At 37.9% G+C, this 25,383-nt stretch overlaps 1 protein-coding gene and 1 long non-coding RNA gene across 5 annotated transcripts in view; both read right to left on the minus strand.

The window, feature by feature from the left end:
* RIGI (RNA sensor RIG-I) overlaps positions 1-25,383 on the minus strand; it is a 57,834-nt gene that overhangs the window by 7,832 nt on the left and 24,619 nt on the right. For all 4 annotated transcript variants that reach the window (XM_036898162.2, XM_036898161.2, XM_036898160.2 and 1 more), the window contains exons 3-15: positions 21,550-21,731; positions 20,441-20,588; positions 19,292-19,411; positions 16,890-16,991; positions 16,347-16,500; positions 15,567-15,825; positions 13,684-13,846; positions 12,101-12,220; positions 7,765-7,922; positions 6,650-6,785; positions 5,720-5,868; positions 3,481-3,571; positions 572-742 (exon numbers count right to left, since the gene is read on the minus strand). In XM_036898162.2, coding sequence (XP_036754057.2) covers positions 572-742; positions 3,481-3,571; positions 5,720-5,868; positions 6,650-6,785; positions 7,765-7,922; positions 12,101-12,220; positions 13,684-13,846; positions 15,567-15,825; positions 16,347-16,500; positions 16,890-16,991; positions 19,292-19,411; positions 20,441-20,588; positions 21,550-21,731 — 1,953 coding nt within the window. The remainder of the gene's footprint in view (positions 1-571; positions 743-3,480; positions 3,572-5,719; positions 5,869-6,649; positions 6,786-7,764; positions 7,923-12,100; positions 12,221-13,683; positions 13,847-15,566; positions 15,826-16,346; positions 16,501-16,889; positions 16,992-19,291; positions 19,412-20,440; positions 20,589-21,549; positions 21,732-25,383) is intronic.
* LOC130683004 (uncharacterized) lies at positions 9,933-12,094 on the minus strand. Its single transcript, XR_008996545.1, has 2 exons — positions 11,562-12,094; positions 9,933-10,549 (listed from the first exon to the last, which is right to left on the minus strand). It is a non-coding gene; the product is annotated as an uncharacterized LOC130683004 (long non-coding RNA).

The following is a 25,383-nucleotide window of genomic DNA, read 5'->3' on the forward strand; positions in this document are numbered from 1 at the left end:
ATAAGGTTGGAAAGATAAGTGGGTGCTGGATTTTGAACTTTTTGACATCAAGTAAATCAGGGAACCACTGGAGTTTCTATACAGGGAAGTGACTTGCTCAGAGCTGTTTTTCAGGAAGTAATGTGGCAGCTGTTGTTATGGAAACTGGAAAAAGGAAGAGAGACTAGTTAGGAGACTATCTAGTTCAAGTGAGACAGAAGAACCCATGGAATATCTCTTCTGGACTACAGGGAGCCCATGAGCACCACAAATATAACCATGAAAGGTCCACACACTGCCTGCCTAAGCCTTTATCCACCTGGGGATCACCCTTCCATAAATGTGTCAGTCAATGTTGGTAAAGTAAACAGTATTTACTGTGAGCAAGAGTCAAAATAGGTATATGTTAGTGGACAAAACTGTAGCACCCAATCCTGACCAAGGAAACTACCTTTAAGGTCAATAATGCCAGAGTCCACTGTGCCACTGGTCACACACCCAACAATGGCTCAGTAAAGGAGAACGTCCAGAATGACAGACACACTCAGACCAATTGGCAGCTAATTAATAATGGCATCAAAACTTCTCTCACCTCTGGTTTGGATCATTTTGATGACACTGCCCACATACTCATACAGAATGACCAGATTGCACTGAGCAATGTCGAGGCCTTCATCAGCTACTGAGGTGGCGATCAGCATCTTGCTATCTCCATTGGCTCTGAATGCATCCAACACACACTTCTGTGCTGGGAGGGTCATTCCTGTGTTTAAGTCAGAGGGTATTACACAACTCACCAAAGAGGGAACTTTACCCTTGAAAAAACAGCTCTAATTATAGAATGCTTATTTACATGCCAGGTACCTTAAGTGCTTTATATTCATGATGCCCCAAAAACCCTAGCCAGAGGGGCCAATTCCTATTCTTATTTTAGAAAGAGCATTAGGGGGAATCTAACAACTTGGACTCTGCCACAAGACTGCCTGAGTTCCAATCCCAGCTGTGGCACTTACAAGCTGTGTAGCTTCAGTCACGTTATCTCAGAACAAATACTGAGTTTTTGTGAAAACAGCAGCAGCATATTATAAGGCCTTTGCATGTGTATAGGAGATTACAGCTGACAAAGCATTTTCACATCTACTTACTGGAATTCACAAAGCCCTTTTAAGTTGATGTGGCAAGTGTGATTCCCCTTTACAAATGAAGATCATGAGGTATCATAGACTTGATCAGGAGGTATCATAAACTGACAGGCTAGCTAATGGCAGAACTGAATCCTGAATTTAAGTCTAGGATCCCAACAGTATACAGTTCTCTGCCACTGATGTACTGAGAGGAGAAAGAGTATCAGGGTTCTCTACCTTAGAGTTAACAGAATTTGTAAAACTTCCAATTTTTTCACAGTATACTAGCAGTCAAAATCTGAGATATATTTTATTATGGCCAAACCAATTTCATTTCACCATCATATTCTAATGAACAATTAGCACACCCAAGAAAGACACCTCACTTTATTAATTTCTGAACCTATTCATCCATTTGTTCATCAGCAGTTATGTTTCATCAGATAAGGATACAATGGCTAAAAGGTCCATTTTTATCTACAAGGAGCTCATAATTCATGGAAGAAGGATATAAATTGGAAGCTATAATTCAATGTGATAACAGTGAAGTAGAGGCAGAAGTTGGGTGCTATGAGAAGGTAGAAGGGACACTACTACTAGTTTTAGGAGGTTGTGGAAAGCTGCCTTGGCAGAAGCACAATGACTGGAACAAAGTAAGTTCTTAAACACATGCAGGTGGGTGGGTAGATGGATGGATGAATAAATGAACAAATAAAATATTTCTGAGTATTTGTAGAGGAATAACAAAGCTTGGACTCATTTTGGAGTCAGACTGCAGAGAACTTTGAATTGCAACCAAATAACGTCATGTTGGATTCATTTGGTAAACAAAATTTTCAAAATCTGGATTCATGAAGTTTAAAATTTGCATAAGGAGAAAGTACAAGTGTGATGAGTGAGGAGTGACAGGGTGAGGACTGCTTCTTATAAACAACCCTGAACAGGAGGAACAGAGCGAGGACCTGTCCTTGCTGGTCACTTAGGTGTGGGAAGCACAGCTATGAGAAGGTCAGGTGAGGCCTGGCCACCTAGGATCCTCCTGCATGATAATGGGGGCAGCCTTTCATCCTCCAGCCACCCTGGCTAGATTTCAGGATTGTCTGCTTGGATTTCTTTTAAGGTGGAAAATACAGAATATGCACAAAAGCATCTACAGTTTACAGAATAAAATAGAACCAGAACATTTCTGTATCTAGTTAATCTACTGGTTGAGAATTTGAGCAGGAGAGTGACATGCTCAAACAAACTTTGGTTTTTTTGCAGAACATACAGGAGGAGGCAGTGTCTAAAGGTTTTGGCATTTGAGCACTGTCATGGCCTATTTTTTTTTTTTTTTTTTTTGAAGCAGAGTGAAAGTTTTATTTAGTTACTTAAAGAGAGAAGTGCAGCAGGCAGCCTCAGCAAGGAGAGGCGCCCTGAAAGGTTGGAGAGAGAAAGTTTAATATTAAAAAGTTACGCACTTAGAAAGTGCGGGCAACCTCAGAAAGAGGAGCGCCCATCATGGCCTTTTGATGTGTCAACTTGGTTAGGCTGAACTGTAGTTCCCAGTTATTCATTTAGGTGCTTCTGAGAAAATTACACTGCAGATGTAATTAAAGTTCCTAGACAGTTAACCAAAAGGGATTTCTTCCTAGGTGGGCCTGACCTAATCAAGTCAGCCCTTTAAAAGAGGGCTTGCAGGAGTATAACAACAAAGCAAAACCGAAGGAACAAAACAGCAGCAGACTCACAGACTCCAAGAAGGGATTAGTGGTTACCAAAAGAGAGGGGTGGGGAAGGGAGGGGGAGGGAGGGAGGGAAATGGGGATTAAGGGGTATTATGATTAATACACATAGTGTGTGGGGGGGTCACAGGGAAGACAGTGTAGCACAGAGAAGACAAGTAGTGACTCTGTGGCATCTTACTACACTGATGGACAGTGACTTCAATGGAATGTGGGGGGACTTGATAATATGGATGAATGTAGTAACCACAATGTTTTTCATGTGAAACCTTCATAAGAGCGTATATCAATGATATCTTAATAAAAAAATAAAATAAAATATAATAAAAAATAAAAGAGGGCTTACACATTCTCCAAATAGCTCCTGACAATGGAATTCCAGCCTGCTGCTCACCACCTGCACTCCAGACTTCAGATTTGCTTCACTAGTCCAATTGTGTATGCCAATCCCCAAATCTGTGTGTGTGCATGTATGTGTGTATGTACACAAACACATGAACAATATATATGCCTATATGCTTGTATGTATAATCTCCTACTGGTTTTGTTTCTCCAGTTGAACCCTGCTAACACAAGCATTAAAGAAGAATTTGAATATATTATATATATTCTTATACATAGTATACTAAACCTAATTCGTTATATATAAATACCTAGGTTCTGATCTGTTTTGCAACGTCCAGTCAATATGCCAGGTTTTAGAAAGCTGAGTTTAGAATTTTCTTCAATCCATTTCTTTAAAGCCTAGAAATGAAAAGCAATTATCAGACGGACACTAGTTGTATACCATCTATATTAATTCAACATTGAAATATATACAAGAAGAAAGAAAACTTTAAGTTGGTATACAGATTTTTGATTGACAAGCCTGAAAAAATAAAAAACTTCTTGGAACTATAATAGTATATAGATCTTTGTGACCTGATATGGTTTAATTGCCAAGATATTTTATGTGAAAAATGCAAAGTTCATAACAGTGGGAGTGTAGAACTAGTAAGTGAGTTTAGCAAGACCTCAGGACAAAAGATCAATATACAGAAATCAGTTGTATTCCTACATACCAGCAACAAACAATAGAAAGTACAGTTTATAAAAGGATTGACAAATTAATACTTAGGTCCAAGTCTAAAAAAAGCTGTGCAGATTATGTATGCTGAAAATGACAAAAAAACTGATAAAAGAAACCAAAGAAGACATAGTAGGTAGCCTTCAATAATCTCCACCCCCTGTTATTCAGATCCTTGTATAACTCCTTCCCCTCAAGAGTAAACTGAACTTACTAACTTGCTTGTAATGAATAAAATACAACAGACATCATTTCCAAACTGAAGTTATACAAATACCGTGACCTCTATGTCCAGCACTCTCTCTCATCTCTTGGATCCCTCATGCCTGGGAAAGCCAGCTGCCATGCTGTGAGGCTGCCTTGTGGAGAGGCCCACGTGAGTGAGCTTAGAAGTGTATCTTCTGAGGCCTGCCAACACTGTGTAAGTAAGACTGGAAATTGATCCTCCGAGTCTAGCCTTGAGACTACTACAGTCATGGCCAACACCTTTAGCAGCACCATGAGAGAAATTCCCCAGCTAAGTTGTGTCCAGATTCCTGGTCATAGATATTATAAGATTAGAGATGTTTGTCGTTTCCAGCCACAAAGTTTTAGATGTAATTTGTTATCAGCCATAGATAACAGAATACAAAGTGAAGTTATATTAGGCCATGGATCGGAAGACTTGATATTGTTGTCATTTGTCCCCAATTTTATCTATACATACAAGGCAATCCCAAACTAAATGCCAGCAGACCTTTTCACAGATGTGGGTAAGATGAAACTAAAATATAAATGGAATGGCAAAGGAAGGTAGCTAAAACAATTATGAAAGAAAGAAAAAAGTTAAGGGCTTATATTACTTGATTTCACAACTTACTATAAAGCTACAATCATCAAGACAGTGTGAGATGGGTGAAGGGATAGGCATATAACTGAATGGAACAGAATGGAGAATCCAGAAAGAAACAGATCCACAGAAATAAGTCAACTGACTTTTTAAAAAATTACAAAGGCAAGGAGAAAGGATAGTCTTTTCAACACACAGCACTGGAGCACCTGGGTGTCCACATGCCAAAAGAAAAAAAGCATCACAACCCACACCTCAAAATGGATTGTAGACCTAAATGTAAAATGTAAAACTATAAAACTTTTAGAAGATAATATAGAGAAAATCTTTGTGATCTTGAGTAAATAAAGGTTCCTTAGATACAATACCAAAAGCACAATCCACAAAAAGAAAAAAATGATAAATTGGACTTGGTCAAAAGTCAAAAATTTCAATCTATAGAAGACACAGTTGAAAGAATGAAAAAACCAGAACAAAATATTTGCAAATCATATTTCTGGCAGAGCGCTTCTTTGTCAGAATATAAAAAGAACTCTCAAAAACTCAACAATAACATGATAAACAACCCAATTAAACCCAGTTTTAAAATGGGCAAAAGATGTGAACACTTAACCCAAGGAGATGCATGCATGCATGGCTAAAAGTATATGAAAAAAATGTTCAACTCTATTAGTGAAATGTAAATTAAAACCCTAGTGAAATGCCAGTATGTGCTCATAGGATGGCTAAAATCTTAAAAATTGAGAAAATTTAAGAAGTATGAAGGGTTTGCCCTATAGGTATCAAGACTTACCATAAACTAGAGTGATTAAGACAAATAGTGTAAAGCTAAGTGAGGTAATAGTGTAAAGCTAAACAAACAGATAATCAGAATATAATAGCCCAGAAACAGACCCATACATATATGGTTGCTTGACTGCAGAGCAGTGAGGAAAGGACAATCTTCAATAAAATGGTATTGGGTCAATTTGTTATCCTCAAGAGGGAAGAAGCTTACATCCACAAGTGCTCTGGTTTTCACAAAGAGAATGGTTCTACTCTCTGGGTTTAAGTGGTACTCCTCTTGCAAGATGAAGCAGAGATCTTTAAGTTTAGGGTTCTCACTCCTGGGATCCATGGAAACACTTTCTAGTTCCTGCAACTTTTCTGCAAAAGGGGAACATTTTATAAATGGCTTATTAATTCTAGAAGTTTAGAATACATTGTGACTTTTAGATATAGTTCAAACAGTTAATCTCTCAATCTTTGACTAGAATATTATGAGTAATAACCATTGATTAAATGTCTATGTTAAGAATACTGATACATGCATACCATGAGCTGAGAAGCAGAGCTTACAGCTGGGAGCTTTTTTCTCCCAGAGAGCTGACTGTTCGTGTTTAGCAGCACACCACTGGGCTACACATATGCACAGTGAATACTTTGGAATAGGCTTAAAAAATTACCTTTGGGAAAAGGAATTTGAAAGAGGAAGTAGGAAGACTTACTTTTCATTTAACATTTTTCTGTACTTCTCTTAATATGAGGGCAGTGGGATTATGGGCCATTTTGTTTTTCTTCTTTATAGAGAAATATATAAATTAAAGTCTCTTTAATATCACTAATACACTTAAAATTTTCTTTAAACCTTTATTAAATTACTAAAAATTTTTGAAAATGCTACTTACCATTGACTATCTCTATGGGACATATCCTTTACAAATCCTACTAATTTTCCTTCTTCAAAATAGGAAGTAGTGTAAGCAGGGGATTCTTTCTGTAAGTACCAGATTTCACTGAAGCTTAATAGTCCTGCTATCTATAGTATCTTCGTAAACCCAGGACAACTCCCTGAGCATCACCATACGTTAAGTATAATACTCTGTAAGTATGCTGTCACTGGAGTCACCAGGCTCCAGTGGCTTCCTTCTCTGCAAACACCACCCACCTTCAAATCTCTGCGTGAGATGTTGCTCCGTTGCATCAAATCCTGCTGCTCGGACATTATTGTAGAACTCTTTCAAGTAATCCAGAGCATCTTTCATTCGTGCATGCTCACTGATAATGAGAGCATCATTATATTTCTGTTTAAAATGAAAACTGAGTTTCAATGTGTTTCTAATGTCTAATACAATCACTTGTACAATTACTCATACTTAGGCTCAATTAACTGTACTTAGCACAGAATTAATTTTAAGAATGAACTTTTCTCAAATCTATTCCAACTTAGTTTCTAAAGATAAACAGTTTCTAATGGTACTGTAATAAAACCTTTGAACCAAATACTGAAAAAAAAATATTAATTAGAGTCATTAACTAATTAGGATCACTTTGGAGTCTAGAATTCTACCTTGGAAGAGAAAGAGAAAATTACAAGAAAATGCATGTCAAATATTAAAACACAAAAATCAAAAGCAAATCAACTTCCACATCAACCTGAACCATAACCCATACATTCAACTTAATCTCTCTACATCCAAAGCCATCACTGAGTTGTAACTGCTGTGTCCAGAATGATGGTGCTGACCACCTACACCAAATATTCAATTAAATCCATTACAATTCTATAAATGCAGACTGTTGAGTGCATTTTTAAATATTTTTAATGGCATGATAAGTCAAGGGGGTCAACTTTCAGTTAACCAGAGAGCAACCAGAGACCCTGGATTTCTGAGCATGTGGCTTTACCAAAGGTGAGAAAACATATGCTTCAGGATATGTTAACAGGAGCCACTCACTTTCAAGATGACTGTCACTAGTTTTGTATCTCCAATAATGTTCATCATCACCCCATTTTTTTCAATCATGTCACTCATGGGAGTGCTGCAGGCACAGCACAGACCCTCAACCTTTGTTTCCATCCTGTTGCCTATAGTGTTATGTTTCAGAAAACAACAAAGATGTTGAATGGGATGACTTTTGGAATTTGTTTCATAAGAACCTCCTGGAAAGTTCCTAAGTGAGCTCATGGGGACAGGATGAAAACTTGAAGTTCTCTCAGCTACCAGAGTACAGTTCCCAGTAGGTGCTACAATTAAAATATGACTTTCAAAAGTAACATACCCGCAAATGTGAAGTATACAAAAACAATGCTTTACAAATCCTGCTCTCTTCATCTTTGTCTGGCATCTGAAACACCATGCACGTTTTCTGAACTGCAACAATCCATTGTTCATATTTCTGTGTTCCAAAAGCCCTATTTTGAATTTGAGCTAATTTTTCTGGAAAAAAAAGTTTTCATTTTACCATATAGTCAGTCATTTAAGTTCCAAGCATGCCTCACCCTCTAATTTCCTTTCTTACTCTCTGTAAATAAAGTATTCCTCCTGAAAGAGCCTGTTTCAGCAATGTATCTGTGTATGTATAAGATTGTTTACTGAACACTTACTATGTACCAAGAATCACAGGGTCTTACATTCATAATTTCATTTCATTTTCACAAGCCCATGAGGCAAGTACTACATTTTATAGATGAGGAAACTGAAGCTCAGAAAAGTGAAGTAATTTACCCAGGGTAACACAGTACATGAGGGAGCACAGGCATTCAAATCCAGCATGCCTGATACCTTAGCCTTACAGGCATTATGACAGACAACCAAAGCAGAGGTAAAACAACAGACATGACAAAATCTAACTTTGGTTTAAAAATGAAGAAACAATGTGCAAAAATAATAGGTCTCATGAGCTTCAGCAGAGGAGGATGTTTAAAAGCAGGAAGACAGAAATCATAGCCTGTTCTCTTTACTATGGTTTTAACCATCTGATCTCCACAGAACTCTTCTCAGGGCCAAGCACAGAACAAGTGCTCAAAGCACGCTTGCCATGGATGCTTCTGTAAGCGTGCATCTCCTCAGCTAAGCCTCAGTTGCTTGGTTCAAAAACTGAGCATCTGCTGCTCAAAAATTGAGCATCAGTGTGCTGGGGATAAAAGGATAAGGGAGACACAGCCCTGTTCTCAGGTGTCTCAGTCTGTGAGTTACTCTAGGATCAGTTCTCCAGGGCTCCTCAAGGAAAAGCATAGTACAGTAAAATTCACAGACAATAGCTGTATTTCCAGGTTAAAATGCTCTTCTTGCCCATTCATTTTTAGTAGGAGGAACAAAGGAGGCCACCCAGAGAATAGCACTGATGCTCCTTTCCCAGCCTTAACTATAAGTGAGGTAGCTGGCAGGAAATCAGATGAATCAACAAGTACTTATTGAACTTGGGTAGGTGTGAAAATAGAAAGCAATCTGGAAATGAGAAGCTGACAGGATTTGGGTTGGTGAAAAGGTGGAGGTAGGTATGAGAGGCAGAAGGAATAAGGAGGTAGAAATTCACATCTGTCCACCCTTCTGCCACCTCCCCAATTCAGACCACATAATGTTCCTGGATAATATGATGGCCTCCCAATGGTCTCCCCACTCCCTACAATCCATTCCCCACTCAGCAGCTAGAGACAGTTTCTAAAACTGCAGGTAAGAAAATATGCTACCCACTGCTTGAAGATCTTTAGTGATTCCTCTGGCCAGATTCCTGTCCTAGGTCATGGGATCCCTGTGATCTAGCCTCCACCTGCTTCTCATTCATATCTCTAGCCACTTGCCTGCCTGTATCTGACAGGACTAATGAAAAGTCCCCATACTCTCCCTACTCTCCTGCCTTTGTACAGCTGTTCTCTCTGCCTGAAACACCTGTCTCCACCACCCACCTACTCCCATCCTGTCACTTTATTATTATTACTTATCAACTTCGGCTTCACTGTCAAGACTGGAAATGCCACTCAGACTGGCAGGGGCTTATCTGAGGATCCATGATGTATTCCCATCACCTAGCACATTGCCTAGCACTGAATTAATTGAACAAGTGAATGAACTCATCCAGGGAACTGCTAAATCAAAGGATTCAAGTAGATGAGTGGAAAGTAAACTTGGAAAGATAAGTAAAACCAGATCGTGCAGGCAGGCCATAGACTCTCAGGTTAGAGGCTTAGAGAGCTTTGCCTGGAAGGCAAAGGGATTACACAGAACATTTACATGATAAAACTGGTATTTCAGGAAGACTGACCAGTAATGGGGGCTTGGATGGAAAAGAGAATGGAGGTGGGCAAACCAGCTAGAAGGCTGTTAGATAAGTTCTAAATCAAGCTGTGAAAGGAAAGAGAAAAGGAAAACAAGTGTGAGGGAAGGCAAAGCACCACAAAGTGTCTTGCAGACATCACAAATTCAACATCTCTAAAACTCTAAACTCACCTTGTGTGTGCCAGAGCTGATCCTAGGAGTTCTGGAACCAGTACCACCCACTGGCATACATACAGGTGCCCAAGTCAGAAGCCTAGGGGGAATCACCCCAACCCCCCACCCCAAATCAGTTCCCCATTAAATCTGAAACTTCCTGTTTTCAGCATTTTGCACAAGCCTCCTCTCTTCACCAACTCATCTTGACTGCCTCTATTTGTCCCTCTTCATTCCCTGCTATCCTTATCACATCACTTGTCAGTTTAAAATCTTCTGTTGCTCCCCATTGCTTTTAGGATAAAATTCAAACTGACCTTGGCCTACCCAGGCCCATCTTTGTCTGCCCCCTGCCTCTCCCATTAGCCTCACTCTTTTCTACTACTCACACGTTGGAATTACCATAAAATGCTTCCAGTTTCTAAAAGTCATTATGCTCTCTTTTCCTTCTATGCCTGATGACTTCTTGACCTCACTTAATTGTCTCATTTTCTTAACTTGGCTGACTTCAAGACTGCCTCAGGCATCACCTCCCCCAGGAAGCCTTACCTGCAGCCCAGTCCAGGCCAAAGTTCCCCTGTGTTCCCTGGTGCCCACTGTGTGACTCAGCACTGCCACATGGAAACTACTTGCACCTGATACTTTTTTTTTTTTTTGAGAGGGCATCTCTCATATTTATTGATCATATGGATGTTAACAACAATAAAATTCTGTATAGGGGACTCAATGCACAATCATTAATCAACCCCAAGCCTAATTCTCGACAGTCTCCAATCTTCTGAAGCATAACGAACAAGTTTTTACATGGTGAACAAGTTCTTACATAGTGAATAAGTTCTTACATGGTGAACAGTACAAGGGCAGTCATATCACAGAAACTTTCGGTTTTGATCACGCATCATGAACTATAAACAATCAGGTCAATTATGATTATTTGTTTGATTTTTATACTTGATTTATATGTGAATCCCACATTTCTCCCTTATTATTATTATTATTTTTTAAATAAAATGCTGAAGTGGTAGGTAGATGCAAGATAAAGGTAGAAAACATAGTTTAGTGCTGTAAGAGAGTAAATGTAGATGATCAGGTGTGTGCCTATAGACTAAGTATTAATCCAAGCTAGACAAGGGCAACAAAACATCCACGGATGCAGAAGATTTCTCTCAAAACAGGGGGAGTGAGGTTCTAAGCCTCACCTCTGTTGATCCCCAATTTCTCACCTGATGGCCCCCCTGCGACTGTGCCTGTCTTAGGTTGTTCCTCCCTTGAGGAATCTTACCCGTCTCTGGCTAACCAGTCATCTTCCGGGGCCATACAGGGAGATGTAAAGTTGGTAAGTGAGAGAGAAGCAATATTGTTTGAAAAGGTTAGCTTTTTACTTTTTTGCAGATTTATGCCCTGTGGCTTCTATGCCCAGCATTTGTCTTGAGGTATCTTTACCACTTGGAAGAATTATGATACTCGGTAATTTCGATATGAGGCACGAATTCTACTTAGGGGTTGTAATTATGAAGGAAGAAGAGAAGCTATACAAGTAGCAGACGGAAGAAAACATGGGAAGATTGATTATTTCTTTGACATATCTTCTTGTAGTGTAACATAAATGTGTATAGGTTTTAAGTTACTAATTAAATTGCATTGCACCTGATTCTTATTATTCGACTGTGAGTTCCCTGAGGGTGGAGACAATGTCTTTAATCTTGTTATTTCCATTACCCATCACAGTACCTGGCCCAACAAATATCTAGTGAGTGAATAAATGAATAAAAAGAAAAAGAACAGAACTTGCTGACTTCATGAGAGAGTCTCAAAAAAGGAATGAATCAAAGACCACCTCTAGGACTGAACCTGAGTCATCAGGGAAATAGTGGTTTCATTCATATAAATAAGGGAAGTGAGGACAGAGGCTAATTTGAAACATCAAAAAAGCAATGACCTGATAAACATGATTATTTTGCAGGTGTGTATGTCCAGATGGATTTACTTTATATTTAAAAAGAAAATAAAAAGGCAAGACAAAATAAAGCAGAACTTACAAGGTTCTTGAATAACCTATAATTAAGAAACTCAACCTCAGGATATGGTTTTGACATTGCCAGAACTAAGGAGAATACAAAACGACACGAGTGAACGATATATGGCTATTCCCAAATGGAGAGGGTACAAAATGAGATTTATCTCACCAGGAATTATGGTACCAATTTCATCAAAGACACTCTTTGCCAGACTTTCTGTCTCCCACATTAGCTGAGATATGATGCATTTAAATCTGTCAGTAGTCCGTGATTCCACTTTCCTGAAAACTAGAGCCATCAAAAGAGAGTGAGTAGTTTTCAGGAAGAACACATCAGTTCAAAGTAGGCATCTCCAAATGTTTCTCTGCCTTCGTTACTTCCTCTGTAAAGCCTGAGGTCCCAAGCTTATAGACAAATAGTCTAGATCTAACAAACACTCAAAACCCTTGCAAAAGCTCCCTAGTGCTTAATGCACTGATTCCAACATCTCTGTTGTTCATAGTCTGGATCGAATCCAACTTCTCACTTTGGCTCTCCTGTCACTCAGCACAGAGCCTCTGCTCTGCTGAGGCTGTTATTCATCTTTGCAAATGCCACACTCTTAACCCTGTCTCTGTTCTTAACCTTCCCCTTTCCCACTCAACCTCCAGGAGTGTTCACATTGTTCCTGATATTCATTATTGCATTGTTTCAGTAGAAACATTAACTGCCTACTATGCACCATGTTCTGGTGATAAAAGGTTGAAAACGCACTCCATGCTCCAGAGAGGGCTATGTTCTTAGGAGAAAGATCACATCAAGTAGCCACAGCAGACTGCTGTAACATAAGTATATGTAAGGTGTCATAGAGCACATGAAAAGGGATCTCTAATTCTTCCAGAAGAGGCAGGCGGTGCTGTGTGATAAACAGGGGAAGAGAGAAGGAGGAATCAAGCACAGTCATGTACACAGGATAAAATAGAAAAAGCATGATACACTTGAGGAGCCCAGAGGAATGTAACATGGTTGGGTTTATGGGAGGTGGGAGGAGATGAACTCAGAGGGTAAGGGGGACTGGATTATGAAGAAATCTGTATTTGATACTAAAAAGTTTAGAATGGGTACCTTCTCAAACTTCTTACAGGTAGTTCTGAGAAAGAAACTTAACCACCCCTTCCCTGACAATTTCATGTATGTTTTTCTGCCTTATCGAGTCACATGCTATTCAGATAACAATGATGAAGTCATATATATCTCCTCTCCCCACTCTTCCTAAGTTAGTATAGCACTGGTATTCAACAAACATTTGCCAATCTTATTTTTTAAAATCATATTTTGAAGAAAGATATGATGAATTCAGATAATTTCATTTCAACCAAAACTATCAGATACATATTCAAGTGATGAATGGCCATGCAGTATCCTCCACAGGCATGGAACATGGGGAAGAACTGAACCCAGTACCTGGCCATTTACATGCTTAGATTTTCTCATCACCTCTCTTTCATTGTTAGTATCGTTATAAGAGTTTTATGGAACTGAAGAGTAAGAATGTTTGCTTTCAACAGGCCATTCCTGAGGTTCATCCAATCCTTGGGGAGAGGGCTCAGTTGACAAGAAAGACTGGAAACATGATTGCTTCCCAAGTTTGCAGTTAAATATTTTCTACTAAACAAAAAAAGGGTAAAACTCCAGTGTTCATCCAAATGGCTCTAAAGTGGAACAGCAGGGGTAACAAAGTCTCAATAGGCTTGTTACTCAATCCCACTTACCTTTCTGGGGTTTATAAACTATTTCCTCCAGTTCTTCCACGTTTTCTTTGACTGTTGCTATCACTGATGTGTCAAGGGATGCACACAGTTTGCAGATATACTCTATGGCTTCATTTGTGTTTTTGGCATCCCCAACGCCAACTGATGCCGTCAGCCCAATGACCTGTAAGGAGCATTCCAGATCATTAGTTGTCTGGAAAGTAAAATGATGTTTCTGTAACCCCTCTTGTAACTCTTTTCTGATAAAGTAGGTTTTTTTTAATACTAACTTCAAATAAAGAGCAAGACAATTTTTTTTCCCTGATATCCTCTATGAAACTGCAAATGGAAGGGTCCTAAATAGGCAAGGTGCTGAATAAATGCCAAGAGCCACAACTTATCAGGGGAACACAAATCAGCATAGAAACCAAGATAGGAAATGCTTGCAAGACAGAGTTTCTCTCTTTTTTATCCCTGTGTCCCCCGTGATCCATAGGACAATATACTGAAAAGGAAAAGGGCTGAAATCAGACCCACTTTCACTTCCATCTCAGCCATGTCACAACAGGCTTGTGTTCTTGGACAAGTATCTTCAGCTCTCTGGAAAGTTAGAAAACAATAGCTGTCTTAAATGGTAGTTGTGTGAACTCAGTAAGATAATATTTACAAAGAATTTAGCTTCATGGTCACCAAATAAATATTTATTTCTTCCTCTAACAGCCACTTAGTAAAAATTGAATAATTGATGCATTAGCAAGGAATCTAGTTAACTACCCAATTTTGTTCTAGAAGAAGCAGCTGTTAAGAAATGAGATTGCTACTAAATTTTGTTCAGGGGCACCACAAAGAATTTCTTCTAACCTGTGCTTCCTAAACAGGTAGTTACTAGGGCCAGAGAACTTTATACAAGTGTGAGATAGGTATATATACCACAAACTCATGGTTTCCAACTCCACCTGGGCCCCAATATGACCAAGCAATTCTTCTGTGTATTCCTTAGTTCTTGTTCCCATTTCAGATCTTCTCCATGCACCCTGAGCTCCCTTCCCAATTCCCACCTTGCTTATTCTCAGCAAATGGTCTATCTACCTCAACTAGGTTTAAGAGAAAAGAGGTTAGAAGCTAGGGATTTGCTTCTCTTCTTCCTCCAAGTAGGAATTATTCTCTGTCTGGACTCTTCTCAGCCTCTTCCCTCTGATGAGACCAAAATCACGTTCCATCTGCTCTCCAGCACTAATCCATCTGCTTGCCTACTTATACTGTTCCCTCTGATCTTCTCTGGCATCTTGTTCTCCTGATGGCCCCCTCTCTCCCACCCTGCCTTATCTGTGCTGTGCAATTTGCTACTTCATATTCCACACTCAAGTGATGCTGAAGAGCTTCAAGATTATTGAACACACCGTGTTCTTTCATAGTTGCATGCCTCTGGACACACTGTAGCCTTTAATGAAAACATCCATTCACCTATCTTCCTTGTAAATTATCATTAGTTTTTGCCTAAACCAACTTCTGTTAGGCCTTGCTGTACTTTCATAGCACACTCATGAGCTCCTTCGGTTCTGCTCTGACTGCACCTTGTACCCATCTCCACAGTGTTCTATCATGATAAATTATGACATAATTCTTACTTATATGGCTCCCCACAAAACTTCAGCTGTTTGAGGGCAAAAACTGTCTTTTTATATTTGCATCCCCAGTACCTAGCACAGCACACAACACATGGAGGAACCTAACACATGTTTGTTAAGTGGATGATTGAATGAATGAATCAAAGTTAACCAAAGAGTTACACAATATGGACTTAGGACATGAGAAGAACAACCTCAATGTGGCCATAGAGTAAGTAAATAGGATTTTAGGTAGATTACAGCTGTTTTGAGGAATCTTTCTGAATTTAGCAATACCTGGGGCAGTGGGTCTGAAGATCTTCCAAATTTCTGATCTAGATAATTAAACATGATCATATTATAAGGATGGTTTTTACTGGTGTTGTGGCATTCATCAAATATCATCAAAGTAAAGACAGAGAGTGATGGGACAGTCCCATCTTTAAGGCTGTTCACAAGAATCTGTGGAGTTAAAATGATGATATCATTGTTCTCAACAATCTGTTCCACTGAGACATTCTCAGATGTTGCTCCAGAAATGCCTGCAACTTTGTACCTGGGAAATGAGAGAAATTCCCTATTATCAACCACAATGGGAATGGGGATCCAAAAAGATATGAAACCCTAGATATGAGAACACCAAAGTTCTCCCTAAGTTCAAAAGGAATATAGCTGGAGACAAGGGCTTGCAGAGTCTTATCCATAGTAAGTGGTCAATAAGTGCAAACTAGTAGTATACATTAATTCTCTCAAGCCACTGAGGAAGAAAATAGTATTTAAAGACTAATATTAAATAAATTATGAAATCATTAAAAAGTTAAAAGTGCCATTTAAATGTAAAATTTATCTCTTAAGTCATTTACTCATTCTACAAGAGTTAACCAAAGGAATTTAGGATTGCAGACATATCTAACAAAAAAAGACTTGAGTCTATGGAAGAATTACATCTAAATTATATAAAAGCTAAATCTATTATAAAGCTTTTGAATCATGGTTTTCTAAAAACAAAACAAAGCTGAAAACACACCAGTTACATGAAGCTAGAGAAAAAGAAGTAGGACCAACTATTATACCTACCCAAGTCTTTCAAAATATTGTGAGAACACGGATTTCTGCTGTTCATATACTGGGAGTTGAATAGCAAAAAAAACAACCTTCCCCTTTTGTCCTTCTGGAAATTTTTTAAGATGATGTTCACATATAAGAAGTGAAACAAAGGTTTTTCCACAACCTTTTAACATGTAAAGAAAAAGAAAACGTGTAACTAATATTATACTAAAATATTTTTGTAGAAAGGTAATTATTTTTGGCTCCCCCAAAACCACTGTGCTGACTAAACTGGTAATGTAGATGGTTAACAATATCAGAATTTATACCATGACCAAAAATTATCAAGGCATTTCCTAGGGTACATGCTCTCAAACAGCCTGAATCAAACTAAGAGAGCACATTTTTCTTTCCCTCATGTTCTTTAAAATACCCTGGGACTATATTAATAGGACAGTTTTCTCAAAAGACAAATAGAACAAGGGAAAAACTGAAACTTGTCCATTTTGTCCCATTATTCAAAAAAAGAAGAAAAAGTAAGACACAGTATAAAGGTAATAACAATTGTCTTACCAGTAGGAGCACATATTATTGTGTTTTTTCCTTCCTTAGCAGGCAAAGTGAGTTCTAGTTGGTAATTTCTTGGCTTCATTGGGCTGTAAGTCTGAGACATTACTGTAATAGAAAAGGAACAAAATTACTAAATAGTTACTGCTCTGAGGAATCAAGGCAAAAGCTATCTGTAGTCAAATGAACAGGGATTAGGACTCTAGCAAAAAGAGCTTCATTTAAGAATTTAGAATCCTCATCTCATTACTATTCCAACTTCTCCACTGATCTGAAGACAGAATTCTCCTTCAATGGCAGAGTGCTGATGGCAAGAAAGAAAAAACAATAACAAGAGCCCACAGAGACTTATTTCTTAAGTAATCACAGAGGCCTAGAAAGGAGAAACTAAAGCAAGAATGGACTAATTCACAACAAGACAGACAGCCATCAGTTAAAGGAAATCCTATATAGAACAAAACAATGATAAAACTGTCCAAGACCTTTGAGAAACACCAAACTGTAAATATTCAATTCCTAAAGCAATGCTGGCAAGGATGTGGAGAAAAAGGAACCCTCCTACACTGCTGGTGGGAATGTAAATTAGTTTAACCATTGTGGAAACCAATATGGAGGTTCCTCAAAAAACTAAAAATAGAAATACCATTTGACCCGGTAATCCCACTCCTTGGAATTTACCCAAAGAATAAAAGTTCTCAGATTCAAAAAGACATATGCACCCCTATGTTTATTGAAGCACTATTTACAATAACCAAGATATGGAAGCAACCTAAGTGTCCATCAGTAGATGAATGGATAAAGAAGATGTGGTACATATACACAATGGAATACCATTCAGCCATAAGAAAGAAACAAATCCTACCATTTGCAACAACATGGTTGGAGCTAGAGGGTATTATTATGCTCAGTGAAATAAGTCAGGCAGAGAAAGACAAACACTAAATGATTTCCCTCATTTGTGGAGTATAACAACAAAGCAAAACTGAAGGAACAAAACAGCAGCAGACTCACAGACTCTAAGAAGGGACTAGCGGTTACCAATGGGGAGGGTCGAGAGAGAGTGGGTGGGGAGGGAGGGAGAAGGGGATTGAGGGGTATTATGATTGGTACACATGGTGTGGGATCACAGGGAAGACAGTGTAGCACAGAGAAGACAAGTAGTGACTCTGTGGCATCTTACTACACTGATGGACAGTGACTTCAATGGGGTATGGGGTGGACTTGATAATATGGATGAATGTAGTAACCACAATGTTTTTCATGTGAAACCTTCATAAGAGTGTATATCAATGATACTTTAATAAAAAAAAATTCCTAAAGCAATCTCTTATTGAAGAACAACCATGCTGTAATTCTGCAGGCTCTCACATGGTGTTTTCTCAGTTGAACCAGAAGTTTTAAAAAATAATCAGAGGCTTTATCTCACTAACACATAAGCATATAGAATGTTAAGAGCTATAAAAGACCTTGGAAGTCATGTCTTGAGTCCCACCTGTCCATTTTTTTAAAAAGGAGAATTTCTAAAAAAGAAAAAGAAAAAAAGATAAAAAAGGAGAATTTCTAAAAGGTTAAATGAGTTCACTAGGGATCTTTATACATCAGAACATTTAAAGCAACTTAAAACCATTGATTTTATTCTGGAATGACAAAAAACTTGTATCTTCAGTTGCAGAAGTGACCTGTAAATTTTCTTCTTATGGTGTTACCCCCAATTCATATTTTTCTTCTAAAACAACTCATTATTAATCATAATACCTGATGCCCTTTTTAAATATCTTTTTCCTATGACTTTTTATGCAACTTTATGGACTCCTCATGAAAATATGCTTCTAGAAACATAAGGTGGACCTTATAGGGCCACAGCTAACTTGTATAGTGTCTCTGTGTGAATTACAAAAAGGAGTCCCTCTTGGAGGACACAACCCCTCAGTGTACTGTTCGGCAGAGATCTCAGACCCATACAGCCTCGCAACTGGCACAGTTGTACAGTGCACAAACTTCACTAACTTATGTTGCAGCCCTTTGATCTTAAAAGCAAATTGGGCAAGCAACTCACAAATAGTAGAAGTATTTCTTTAAAAAGCAGGGTTGATTTTGGATTGATTTTGGATTTCATAGACATTGAGTTTCAGGGAGGACTCTACTTTCAATATGGACATGCACATATTATCTTAGTTATATAAGACAAAAAAAAGATAAAAGAGAAAGCAGAGCTGACAAATCTATAAAAGAGAAAGGATAATATTTCTAATTATAGAAAAGGTGTCTATTTTTAATGTAAATTCTCTTTTCTTTCTTATGTTTCCTTAAAAACCTTTCATAAGGCCATGACTTTTTGTGACTGCAAAACACATACCCACCCAAAATACCTGAAGAGTTCCATCACAGAAAAGAACACTGCTGGGTACCTGAAGGTGAACATGAATTCTGACTAAGATTCTGGCATTCTGGTTCTTCCTTGTAAAAAATCTGCACATCAGTTTCCACTTCATCATCCTCAGATTCTTTGATTTCAACATCTTCTGCACCTTTATGAGACCAAGAAACATCTTAGAATCTTTAGCTAATCTGATTATTGTCTTGATGGTGAAAGTCCTGGAGAGGTCGTAACACTAGAACTAGAATTTTAAAGTTCCAGTAAGAATTCTCACAACCGCTCCCTTCACCTTTTAAAACAATTAAAAGAAATATTTCTGAGTTTGATATCTCACTTTGGAGTTTGAACTCCAATGTCATTTAGGACTTTTTTTATTCAAAGTGTGGAACATGGACCAGCAACTTTGGAAGCTTATTAGAAATGAAGACTCTTGAGCCCCTACTGACTCAGAATCTGCATTGTAACAAGATCCCCAGGTGATTCACGTGCACAATAAATTTAGCTGACATTCATATCTTTCATTGCTGCCCTAACCCAAGAAATCAGACGTGTATTTTATACAGATAATTTATTGAACAACTTGTGATCTAAAGAAGGCTGGGAAAAGCTGAGACCAGACCCTCAGATAGGTTAGCAAACTCAGCCTTTAAAGCAGTGCTCTGAGATGTCAGCTTCAGGAAGCCCAAGATGACTCAGATACTTAATCACAACAGGTTTTTTTTTTTAATCCTGTTCTATGGCTTCCAGGCAAGAGAACCAGCCACTGTCTATCATGATTCTACTCTGAAAATGGGGTGGGTCATGAAGTTTGAACCTTTAACTAGATTTTCAAGCAATTTTTCTGATAATCTAAACCCAGACAGAGAGCTCAAATTCTGGCTTCCCCAAATCCTTCAAGCCAGATGGGCTAATTCTGGATAAGTGGTTTTCCCTGGCTTATTTTTATGGTTATATACAACTAATTTCTGTAGGCAAGTAACCACTTGCATCCCAGAACTCAATTGCATGGTGGTCTCTTACTAAATATGTAGCCATGGGTATCTGACTGGAAAAGAGTCCCAGACAATGAATGAAAAACAAGTAGGAATAAAGGGAGCCCTAAGTAAAATTATGAGGAAGACAGAGCATGTTTTCAGACCCTCCCACCTTTCAGAGCTCTGCCTTGGAATATCCTTCCTACCTTTCTCTACAATCCATAGTTCACTGAACTTGCTTTCTTCTTTCTCCAAAGCAAGTTTCAAAGCTTTGGGCCAGTTTCCCTTGTCTGATCTGAGAAGGCATTCAACCATTTTCTCTGCACCTGCCATCGGCCCCTTGTTGGAACAAACCTAAGCAAGAAAACTGCAGTTGACTGACCAATTATTTCAAAAGTTTTCCTTTTATTAGTTTTACTAATGAAGTATCAATTCAAGTACTATCTGATTTAACAATCATTATATACTATGGAACAATGGGTCTTATTCAGGATCATTGTTTGCCCCATCCAACAGGTCTTTTAAGATACCCTTTCTTTCATCCTTGTTTTCTACATGTGATATCACTATGTCAAGCCAAATGTTTTCACCTTCTCTGAGATCTTACATCTATCTTCATTTGCAATATTAGGAAAACAATTAAACCATTTGACAACCACTCAAAATATGGGTATACTGGCATAAGATAATAGGAAGGGCATAACAAATTACTAAATTGTTTTTTCAGGGTAGTGGGGCTTACATGACTTTTATTATTAATGACAATTAAAATTTATTGAGCACTTATGTGCCAATCATATGTAAGATAACACTTTACATATATTATCTCATTTAACCCCAATAAAATGTATTCGTAAGATACTGTTATTATTTCCATTTTATACATGAAGAAACATACACATGCTTAGAGAAATGAAATAACTCACCTAAGATTATACAGCTAATAAGTGGCTGAGCTAAGGATTCTAACAAAATTTGTGTCCAGTGCCTGAATGTTTAACCACTGTACTATATTCTATAGACTTTTTTCTTTTTATTTGTTGAACTGTTCAATTTTATTTAAATTTGTATAAAACATTCACAAAACTAATGGAATAATTTTAACTGAAAATTGGGCAAACTTGAAAAACTTGTTACATAAAATTACTCAGTTCACAACTAAAAGTACTTATTCTAGGTAATTACACCTTAGATTGGGGATTTTTTGTGGATTTTAATTATCTTTCTCAGATCTAAAACAAACATAGAAAGAGAAGATACTTCCCATGTTTAAATTATTTTCCCCAAATTCAGTAGTTTACATTAATTAAATTACCTGTAGAATTTCTTCATATTCCTGACTAATTAAACATTCAGATATTTCAGGAAGGATATCTTTTGGATTAATTCTGATTTTAAATTCTGGTTGTAAACGCATTAAAAGCAATCTATAGTCTTCTAATTCTTCGATTTTTTGGAAATCCCAATTTTCAATGGCTTCATAAAGCCCAGAATAACCTGAAAAGAAAGAAGAAAATGGGGGCTCTTATGAGACTAATTTAAAAAATACATGAGATTAATATCACAGGAATCATGTTTGAATATATAATGAGAGAACTCAAAAAATATCTGTAAGTTACCTTAATTTTGAATTATCTTTCAAAAAAACCCCTCAGTATTCATCTTAGACACCCAACATTTTAGGTCATCTAACAGTTTATCATCTCTTCAGAGAAGGACTAAATAAGGATCAATTTCAAGTCTTACATTTGGTCTTAATATAAAATCTTCCTTCCAAAGCACCCCATGGACTTTACCTAATCTATAAAACCATCATGCTATTCAGTATCTTCTCAGTGCAAAGTAGTAAAGAGGGCAAAAAAAAAACATTAATCTTAATACCTGCTCTTCAGGAGCTTACCTGCTACATTATACCAAGAAAAGAATATTAAGTAGTGGTTAACTTGAGTTAATGGAAAAATTATTTACAACTGTGATAATCCAGTAATGCTTTACTCTAAGGTTCTCTAACAGAATCATCAAGCTTGTCTGACTTTCAGGCCCACATTCTTTTCTTTAGGCTATAAAGAGCATAACAACAAAATGAACACATGTGAACCTATTATCCAACTTAAGAAGCAGAATATTCCAACACTTTTGTGGGTATGTGCCTCCTTTTTCCTACCCTTCTATCTCCCTGCAAAAATACCACTATCCTGTATTTGATATATCACTCCCCTGATTTTTTTTACTAGTTGCATGGCATGTGTTTGATTCCCTAAACAATATATGTTTAGTTCAGTTTGTTTGGAATTTTATATTCTACTAGATGCCATTTTCTCTGACTTTTTAAAAAACTTAATATTACATTTCTAAGCTTCACTTGCATTGTGTAAAGCTGTGTTCATATGTTTTCATTGCAGTAAAATGGACTATCATGTCATTATTATAAAATGTATCCATTCTCCTCTTGAAAGATACAGGGATTGCTTCCAGCTTTGTTTGCTTGCTTGTTTGCTTTTGTTATTAGAAACAATTACACTATGAACATTCTTGCTTGTGTATTCTGGAATATATGTTTTAAGAGTATTTCTAGGCCACATACTTAAGATAGAAACTGTTGGATAGATGGATACGTGACAGTTGAAATACACAAGATGATGCCAAATTTTCAAAATAGTTGTATCAATTTGAATTCTGTATAGTGATATTTAAGACTTCCCCATTATTAAGTATCGTCTTCAAGCCTTAATGCTGTTGGACTTCTTGTTTTGCTGTCTAACAGTTACAAAGTGCTATCTCATTGTGTTTGTAATTTGCAATTCCCCAATTGATAATCGGGCTGAGAATATTTATGTATTTATTAACCTTTCATGCTTCCTATCCTTTGAAATGTCAGGTTACATCTTAGACTTGATAGATGGTTTCTTTCTTTTTCTAATTAATTTTAAAGCCATTTTAATATATTATAGATACTAATTCTTTGGTGATTATGTACTTTGCAAATATCCTCTCCTAGTCTGTTACTTGTTTTTTTCCTCTATGCTGTTTTGATAGAGAGATGTTCTTAACCTTAATGTCATCACATGTATTAATCTTCCTTTAGGTCATAAAAATATTATTCTATATTCTTTCCAAAAATTGTTAAAAATTTTAAGTTTTCAATCCATTTTAATTCATTTTGTGTGTATGTGTGAATGCAGTGAGGTAAGTAATATGAATTAATTTGAACCCACATGGTTGTGAAAGTTAGGGTCTATTTGGTTTTTAACATTATCCTATTCAGTTATCCTGTTTATAATGGTCCATTGCAATTTAGCAAAATGGGAGAAAAGGATTAAAGATGGCAGTATGAGAGGTGAGACAGAGGCTTCCTCCTAAAACTGCATATAATATGAAAATATAATTACAACTAATCCTAAAGGAGTAACAGGAAAGAGGGCTGCACCAGACTGCATACACCTGGAGAAAAGAGCAGACCTCACGGAACAGGGTAACGTACCAAAGCTGTGGCCCAGTGGGACCCGAGCCCTTCCCCCACCCCAGCTCACCTGCAGGAAGAAGGGAAACAGAGCGGGGAGGGAGTGGAGGCCTGGGACTGCTGAATACCTAACTCTGGAGATCTGCTCTGGGAGCACAAACCTACATTTTATGGTGCTTGCATGGTACTCTCGTGATTAGGGGGTTGGAAAGCTAAGACAGGCAGAATTCCTGGGGAGACTGAGATTCCAGCCGCTTGCGGAAAGCAGGGATCCATATCTGGCTGCTCTGGGGCAAAAGAAAGGCGGGCAGTCTGAGAGACTTCCTAACAAGGAAGCCCTTAGCAAGAGGGCTGCTAAAGGGGCAAGGATTGCACAGAGCTTACTGCTCAGGAGAAAGGACAGGTAGACAAAAATTGTCCAGGTGCACTCTGCCCAGCAAGTTGGGAGCTTTCATGATCTTCAGGTGCTTCAGCTCCCTGGCTGGCTACACAGCTCCAAGGACCCCCTCAGTGATACGCAGCCTACGGTGCCTTTCTCCCAGCCAGCCTCACCTTGCTCGCAAACCAACAAACCCTACCCTGGCGTTACGCCGGCCAGAGGGGAGATCTGTCTACAGCAACTACAAACGCAAAGCATAGAGGCTTATACCTGTGTGCTCGGTCCACTGGTTCAGGCAGTGGAGACAGGCATAGCAGCCGGGAAGCAGGAAATAGCTCTTTCTTCCCCCCAGGCACCAATACCACTCCCCTGCGACCCCCAACATTGCTTCAGGGGCTGGACAGCTCCAGAGAGTAGAGCTTCTGGACACTATAGAGTGCCATATACAAATATGAAACACCAAGGGAACCTGGTTCAAAGTAAAATTATTATTACAACTCCTGAGAAGATTTAAATGACATCAACCTCATGAATCTTCCTGAAAGGGAGTTCAAAATAAAAACCATTAACATGCTCATGGAGGTATGGAAAGATATTCAAGAACTCAGGAATTAATTCCAGTCAGAGATCCAATTGTTGAAGAGCACAATGGAGGGTATTAAAAGCAATTTAGCAAAATGTCCCTCCTTTCCTAATGATCCTCCTTTCTCAATGATCTCTAATATATTAGGTTTCCATAAGTCTATGAGTCTAGTTAAGGCTCATTTTCATTGGTTAGTTGGTCAATGCCAGGACAAGTGTCATGCTGTCTCAATGCCTACACCTTATAATAAATCTTAGTATCAGGAAGGGAAAAACCCAGCCTACTTAATTCTTCTTCTTTAGGGATGTCTTGACTATTTTGGGGTCATAATTCTTCCACATACATTTAGGAATCAGCTTGTCAAGCTTATGAAAAAGCATACAGGAATTTTACTAGACTTGTATTAAATAGATGTAGATCAATGCAGGGAGAGCCAACGTTTGTATATCAAGTCTTCGTCTCAATGTGCATAGGTATGTGTCTCCACTTAGGACTTCCTTAATATGTTTCAATAACATTTTATCATTTTCTCCATTCAGACTTTACATAATTTTTGCTAGGTTTATTCCTAAATACATTACACCTTTTGTTAACTATTATAAATGGTATTTCACTTTGATTACATTTTTTATTTGCTTTCAGTGGGTGGAAACACAGCTAATTTTTATACATTGATCTTATATCCAATAAACTTGATAAACTCTCCCACTAGTTACAACAATCTCTC

Source organism: Manis pentadactyla, chromosome 3 (genome assembly GCF_030020395.1).
Source record: "Manis pentadactyla isolate mManPen7 chromosome 3, mManPen7.hap1, whole genome shotgun sequence".
Classification (NCBI taxonomy): domain Eukaryota; kingdom Metazoa; phylum Chordata; class Mammalia; order Pholidota; family Manidae; genus Manis; species Manis pentadactyla.